Here is a 7,408-nt window from a genome sequence, read left to right on the forward strand (position 1 = left end):
GGTTTACCAAAGAAATTGACAGTTTTGGCTTGTTTGTTGCTTTAGATTTGTTTTGCGATTTAATAGGCACATTAGACTTTAAGAACCGTGTAATTAGAAAAGGTGCAGATTGTGTTGACACCAGTTAACACACCATTGTAGCCATTGTGTGTGTCAAGTTCGTCAAAATGGTAATTGAGTTATGAACACCATCACTATTACGTAAGAACTTTTCAAGGGAACTAGGTGTCTATGATAGGTGTTTTTATCAATTTTTTTGCAGTTCGAAGAGATCTAGGTGAGAATTAATTTGTTTATTAATTGCTCTTTTTTATGTCATGGCAAGAAATATTTGTCGTTATCATGAGATCTGAGGCTGTCGCACAAACTCCATTGATGTATTACTAATGTATAGAATCCTTGAATCCTTTGTAAATTTGCTAGGAGCTAACCAGCGATGCAATTTTTTAACGAAAATTTCCTTGCATATCTCCAAAGATCTTTATTACGACAAAAACGATTTCTAAACGAAACAGGACAATAATTCGACCTAAAAAAAGGAAGACTTCTTCTTTAATTATTCATAAGCATTTAAACAGATTTTCAAAGTTCAAGGAACCTTTAAACAACAAGAATTCACTCACAAAAGTTAAATTGTAGTATCATCATCATCATAAAGTCGTGTGTCCTAAGACTGGTTGGACTTCCAGCTTTTCCTATCCAGATCAAATCTTCGCATTTATCTAAAGCTAGAACCTACCCCTCCTAACTCCCGTTTCTGCTTCTAATGTGTCTCTGACCTCTCTGTCCTACTAACCTATCTCGCCTATTTCCTATTGACTTCCATAGAGTCCTCTGTTCTCCTATTCTTTCTAATACTTCTTCATTTCTAACCTTCTCTGTCCACGGTATCCTCATCATTCGCCTGTAACACCACATTTCAAACGCTTCTAATCTTTTCTTTTTCGCAGTGCTTACTGTCCATATTTCGCACCCGTACAGTGTCGCGCTTCAAACATACACTTTAACAACGTTTTTCGAATTTCTAAATTAACTATTCGCGAACATAGAAGTGACTTCTTTTTATTAAAGGCGACACGACCCAATGCTATCTTCTGCTTTATATCCCTACTACTCCTAACTCCGTCCTAACTTATCTGACTTCCTAGATACCTAAAATCGGCCACTTGTTCTAATTTTTCTTCTCCTACCTTTATATTTACTCTTTTTCTATTTTTCCTTCCCTTGCATACCAGTATTTTTGTTTTACTTTTATTTATTTTCATACAGTATAAATTAAATAAAAATTTCCTTTTTCTTAAGTTAGCTTTAGTCTTCAGTCTTAAGTCTGGTAGTTATAGAACCTTCTGGAACTGAAATATTGTTTCGAACTTTAAAATCGTTATATAATCGATAGTTTTCAAAAATTTGAACGGTATATTAAATTTGAATAGTTCTTTTTTGGTTTTAGTAGAATAAAATATNGGGGGTGAAATCTGAAACAACGTATTGGCATAAAGACTCATTTTTTTAATTAAAGGAAAAACAAAATGCAATATCTTCTTATTCATAAAAATATGTTAAAATAACAAAAAGCGCATATATTTTTATGATGCATGCATGATCCGTGTATGACCTTTGGCATTCCTTTTTTGAGACGGTAAACATAAGTAATTAAAATCATTTTACTAATTATTACATAAGTGTATCTGCAGGTCCACTTTTCATTGGAAAATTTCGTTGTTAATTAAAATCTTTTTGGGATGTTACGTAGACAATGCTGTTAGAACAATAGAAAAAAATGCTGGCATATTCTCCTTTTTTTTTTGGTTTGGTGTATGTATGTACACATTTACATATGTATCGAGGTATTTATTAATTACCGATATTTGATTTGGATTCTAAAAGTGTTAAAGGTATTTAATGAATCGTGCAAACACAGGATCGTGGGACCATTATTAACAATCTATTGTAATCGGGATCTTACTAATTGTTGAAAGAGAGGTGCAATTTTGAATATATTCTGTCGTCAGATAGCACACGGGATTAATACGAAAGTTATTTCGTCTTTCGTCTGCGCTAGAAGGCGTCTTGGTGGTGTTCTACGGTTAGTGTTTTGTGTTTTTTGTTTTAAAGTTGAGATATGGGAGGAGTGAAATATGAATACCCACAAACACGAAAAAAGATTTTACAGGTGGTTCCTGTACTTTTTGGTAAGTAAAAATAACAATATTTATCACACCTAACTAATCAAATGTAAAATCAAATCATCTTTTAATAAATTGGATAACTTGTGTATTATCCAGTTAGTTTGCAAACTATCCAATAATAACAGGTGCACAGGCTACAAGAAAAATACACAAACGAATGGATACATTTGGCTAATTTATAAACTAGCCGGATAGTATCTAAACCAGGCAAATGAATAGATCAGTTTTTACTAAGAATAACTTGTGCATTATTCAGTTAGTTTACAAAATATCCAGAATTTGAACATGAGACAAAAACCACAAGAATAGTACTGAGTACTGCTAAGTAATCTATACTTTTCGGACTAATTTATAAACTAGCCGGATAGTATCTACTGTGACCAAATTAGTTTTACTAAAATTAATAACTTATGCCCTATTCAGTTAGTTTACAAACTATCCAGAATTGGAAGGTGAAATACAGGCTACAAGAAAAGGGTGCAAACTAATCGATACTTTGACTAATTTATCAACTTATATTATCTAAACCAATTAAATGAAAAGATGGTTTGTACTTTATCCACAAATGGATAGTTTACGAATCAAATGGATAATATTCAAACTATCCACAATTTACAGCTATAAGTATTTTAGTGAAACAAAAATTGTAACAAAATTTACATGTTTTTTTGATAGAAATTTCACAAAAATTATAATTTTTTTAACAATCCCAATCTTAAGTGCACTCTGTCAGTTTGGGAAGCAGAACAAATAATTCCAACTCCTATATGTATTTGACAATTAACAAAATTTTTTCAGGTTATCTCATTGGTATATCATTTGGGATGATGCTAGGCTGGTCTTCGCATGCCTATCCATTTCTCATGGGCGACGAGTCACCCATACCCATAAGATTGAACCAGACCGCTTTGATAACTTCGTTTCTTTGGAAGGGCAATTGTTTGGGAGCATTTTTCTCCACCAGTAAGCGTTTGGGAGCAAAGCACGGGGTTCTCTTGGCCGCCACCCTCGAACTAGCCGGATGGTTTGTGATGTGTTGTGCTGGTAACCTCACGGAAATCTTGATAAGCCGATTTCTTATCGGTATGGGGAACGGATTCGGGATTGGACAACTGAAAATTTACATCAGAGACACCTGCGAACAAGACATCGCCGCCAAGTTGAACACCTATCTGGCTTTGACTTCTCCCATAGGAATCTTGTTCACGTTCGTCCTGAGCGCCTTGGTGTCCTTTAGGACTGTGTCCGTTGTCTGTACTGTTTTTCCTTTTATTGCCCTGGTTTTATTCGGGTTCATACCGAAGAAACCGAGGTATATGGAAAACAAAAGGGTGGCGGTAATAAGGAATATCATTGATCCGGTGAAGACAGAGAAGATTATGGAGGTGACCAAGACCTACAGGCATTACACGATCGAAGATCAACAACTTGGGGTGTTCGAAGCTTTGAGTGATAGCTCTATAAGACATAGCATGTTGATTGTTACCATCTTGGTGGTGGTTCAGAGGGTATCGGGTGGACCCCCGCATATCATATTTGCTGAATTAATTTATAGGGAGGCTGAAAATCCCTACCCCCAAATATGTGTTATAGTTTATGGGTTTGTTTTTCTCGTTATGACTACAATTTCCTTGCAGTTTACCCAACGTTTTTCCAAAAAGATTTTACTTGTCAGTAGCTTTAGTATTACGTCGTTCCTGATGATGCTAATGACTTTGTTTTTCTATTACAAAAACGACGTTCTTCAGTTGAATCGTAATTTTTCGTGGTTACCTTTGGTGATAGCTTTATCGTTCAACGTTGTTCATACTTTCGGTATAAGGACGGTGTCGTTACTCATAATAAAGGACATTTTCCCTGCCAACGCCAAGGATTTTGCAGGTGGTGTTTACATTACCGTGTTTTCGCTTAGTGCTTTGTTGATAACCAAGAGTTTTCAAGAGCTCTATTACCATTACGGGGTACATGCTGGGTACGTCTTGATGACCAGTGTGGCTGGAGCCAGCGCCGTTTTTATAGCCATCTTTTATAAACAATCCCTGCCCGAAGACGAGTCCCAAAAGAAGGACAATGGCAGTAATAAGGATGACAAAGATAAAAACGTTTCTATTTATATTACGAAATTTTGACCCTTATGTATTACAAAGAAGGGTTTGAAGTGTTTCGCTGTCTGTCAAGGATAATAATTGTTATGAAGATGTAGTAGTGGGGGTGAAATCTGAAACAACGGCGGAAGATAAAGCGACGATGGTGATGATAATGTTCCGTGAATTATTTTTTCAGTATGTTGGGGGAAACCCAACTAGAAAATCTTTTTCAAATTGGCACCTCTGCTCATCAGTTTCTACCATAAATGAAAGTATTTTTCTTTTCTGAATTCAGTTTTTGGATTTTATCGTGTTATAATTTTCTTATTGGACTTGGCGTCTTCCATATGCAATTGAAAAGTTACCTATAATGTGTGGGACACCCTGTATATATTTGAAGTGACAAATTTGTATTTTAAAAATGAACTATGTACTTTCGTCTCTTGCTGTGTTTAAATAATAAGGAAAATACTCTTGTTTTATAAAATAAAGTTAAGTATTGATGAAATAAAAATTAAATATAATTAAATAAAAAAAAGATTGTGTACTTAATTTAAAGGGGCTGCTTATGACACGTTCTATTATCGTTCTATTAGGGGTAGCAGATATCTTCTGGTAACTATATGAAGAATTGCAATGGTTTTCTAGAAAAGAACTACGTACAGGTACCTATTCTAGAATCTCATGATATTGGCATTGGAGTTCTCCTTTAGCCTTTCGCGCAAATGTCACAGGGTCGTGTGTCATGAAATTCTGAACTACCTCTACGCATTTGTTTTTAAAAATAATAAAATTTTTACTTTAAGTAAATTATGGTTTTATTTTTTAAGTCTTTGTTTTAGAGGTGCTTGTTGAAGCTACAAAATTTATTACAAGTACAAAATTTCAATATCGTAAAGTATCTGATTTAATTAATAGAACTGCAAATTATTTAAAGGCTTAAAAATTGAAAAGTTAATTAGTAATATTATAATATGCATATTTTTCCGTTCGATATGACATACTACTTTTGGATCATTTTTTTATATAAAATAAAGAAATTTGCAGACCANTAATCAATAATATTATTTGGTTCTGTTAAAATTTGATAAAATATCAAAATTTTGTAATACCTACCTGTTCTTCTTACGTTTTATTAACTTAGAAACATTATTTTCCTGTTTTTTAAGAAATTATACAAATATTTTCAATTTTTTTTTTGTTTATTTAAACTGGAAAAACTTTTAACTTACAATTAGACGAATAATTCTTAAAGTTTTACGTTTTATTACCGCAATATGTGTATAAATGTATAAATACTGTTTTATCATACCCATGTTATATATACATTGATATATGTATAAGAAAAATAGAGTTACATGGTATATTGACTTAACTATTACGCACAGTAAGATATGTAGGTATTATATGCATGTATAAGTACATATCGACAAAAAAAAATGAAAGTAAAAATTCTTAAAAAAAAACAAAGGAACAATAAAATCATTAATCTCAGTTTGGGAAGCAGAACAAATAATTCCAACTCCTATATGTATTTGACAATTAACAAAATTTTTTCAGGTTATCTCATTGGTATATCATTTGGGATGATGCTAGGCTGGTCTTCGCATGCCTATCCATTTCTCATGGGCGACGAGTCACCCATACCCATAAGATTGAACCAGACCGCTTTGATAACTTCGTTTCTTTGGAAGGGCAATTGTTTGGGAGCATTTTTCTCCACCAGTAAGCGTTTGGGAGCAAAGCACGGGGTTCTCTTGGCCGCCACCCTCGAACTAGCTGGATGGTTTGTGATGTGTTGTGCCGGTAACCTCACGGAAATCTTGATAAGCCGATTTCTTATCGGTATGGGGAACGGATTCGGGATTGGACAACTGAAAATTTACATCAGAGACACCTGCGAACAAGAGATCGCCGCCAAGTTGAACACCTATCTGGCTTTGACTTCTCCCATAGGAATCTTGTTCACGTTCGTCCTGAGCGCCTTNTAAAAGAAAAAAGCTTACGAAAAATAATAAACTTGCTGTTATTTAAGTGTTAAAACAAATTGATTTTTCGTTACTTAATTAATTTTTCAAAAGTTACTTACTCCAAAAGGTTTAACGTACTGTTCGTCTTTTTCAACTGCGCCCTCCAAGGAATCAAATTCTTTTCGTCGTCACTATCAGGACTCTGCTGCTTCAGGGGGTTACTTAATGCCGAGTTATTATTGTTGTTGTTGTCATCCTGATTATTCTTGTTTCCCTCTTGGGAGGTTGCAGCTTTTGTTTTTGAGCATTCGTGTATCTCGAAGGCTTTAGGAGACTTTGGTTCGTCCAGTAATTTTGGAGTGTATACTGTGGATCTTCAATAAATAATGAACAATTCAGTAGTTTATGAAAATAAATTAAAATTAATAATATTCAGTTAAAACAAATTCAAATTCTATCCAAAATATAGCGAGGCGATCTATTATACGCAGCATTTGTTGGAAGCGTTATTGGACCAGTGGTTAAGGATGCTCGGCGCCCGCATAACCGGATCCGGGTTCAATACGCGGCCGATGCATTGTAATTTTTTTTCTTAATTTATGCTTTTATTAATTAATTTTTTCACATACATATAACACCGACTGACTAGTGAATATTGTTGTAGTCATTTTGTTTGTTTTGACTTTGGCCAGGGTCATTTAGAAGAAAAAATCGGATTATTTTAAATGTTACCTCACCTTATTTTGTTTTCAGTTTCTTCTTTCTTGGCGATTAAATTTCTTTTCCACTGTGGTATGGATTGTAATCTTTTAGCTTCAGCTTCTTTTTGTAGCTGCTCTTCGAGTTCTCTCTTCGCCTTCTCGGCGGCCTTTTTGGCCAACATCTGTCTCTTCCATGGAGGTATAACATTGCCACTGTTATCTCTGTCTGGAATCTACACACAACAACAATTTACCAAGTAAAATATTGGTAAATTACTCTTTCATTTGATTATTATTATTTATTATTTAAAGGTGTATGTTTGGAGCACGGCGTTGTACGGGTGCGAAACTTGGACAGTGGGAGCGGCGGAAAAGAAAAGGTTAGAAGCGTTCGAAATGTGGTGTTATAGGCGGATGATGAGGATATCGTGGGTAGAAAAGGTTAGAAATGAAGAGGTATT

The 7,408-nt window shown here is 34.4% G+C and overlaps 2 protein-coding genes across 2 annotated transcripts; one reads left to right on the forward strand and one right to left on the reverse strand.

The window, feature by feature from the left end:
* Positions 1 to 2,024: 2,024 nt before the first annotated feature.
* LOC108732632 (sugar transport protein MST7-like) lies at positions 2,025 to 5,026 on the forward strand. The gene is made up of 2 exons (XM_018463534.2): positions 2,025 to 2,192; positions 2,988 to 5,026. The coding sequence occupies exons 1-2, from the start codon at positions 2,123 to 2,125 to the stop codon at positions 4,316 to 4,318; spliced, it is 1,401 nt and encodes a 466-aa protein (XP_018319036.1). The 5' UTR covers positions 2,025 to 2,122; the 3' UTR covers positions 4,319 to 5,026.
* Positions 5,027 to 6,267: 1,241 nt separating this feature from the next.
* On the reverse strand, positions 6,268 to 7,273 carry LOC112904900 (homeotic protein deformed-like). The gene is made up of 2 exons (XM_025976082.1): positions 6,984 to 7,273; positions 6,268 to 6,620 (listed from the first exon to the last, which is right to left on the reverse strand). Exons 1-2 carry the CDS (start codon positions 7,127 to 7,129, stop codon positions 6,362 to 6,364), a joined length of 405 nt encoding a protein of 134 aa, XP_025831867.1. The 5' UTR covers positions 7,130 to 7,273; the 3' UTR covers positions 6,268 to 6,361.
* Positions 7,274 to 7,408: the final 135 nt, after the last annotated feature.

This window comes from Agrilus planipennis, unplaced genomic scaffold, assembly GCF_000699045.2.
Source record: "Agrilus planipennis isolate EAB-ADULT unplaced genomic scaffold, Apla_2.0 scaffold71, whole genome shotgun sequence".
Taxonomy (NCBI): Eukaryota; Metazoa; Arthropoda; class Insecta; order Coleoptera; family Buprestidae; genus Agrilus; species Agrilus planipennis.

Bases quoted from the DNA above. Each gene is read 5' to 3' on its own strand.
- LOC112904900 (XM_025976082.1), bottom strand. From the start codon at position 7,129: ATGTTGGCCAAAAAGGCCGCCGAGAAGGCGAAGAGAGAACTCGAAGAG. The intron at 6,621-6,983 runs GTGAGGTAACAT...TATTTATTGAAG, and splicing joins GAAACTGAAAACAAAATAAG to ATCCACAGTATACACTCCAA.
- LOC108732632 (XM_018463534.2), top strand. From the start codon at position 2,123: ATGGGAGGAGTGAAATATGAATACCCACAAACACGAAAAAAGATTTTA. The intron at 2,193-2,987 runs GTAAGTAAAAAT...AAATTTTTTCAG, and splicing joins GGTGGTTCCTGTACTTTTTG to GTTATCTCATTGGTATATCA.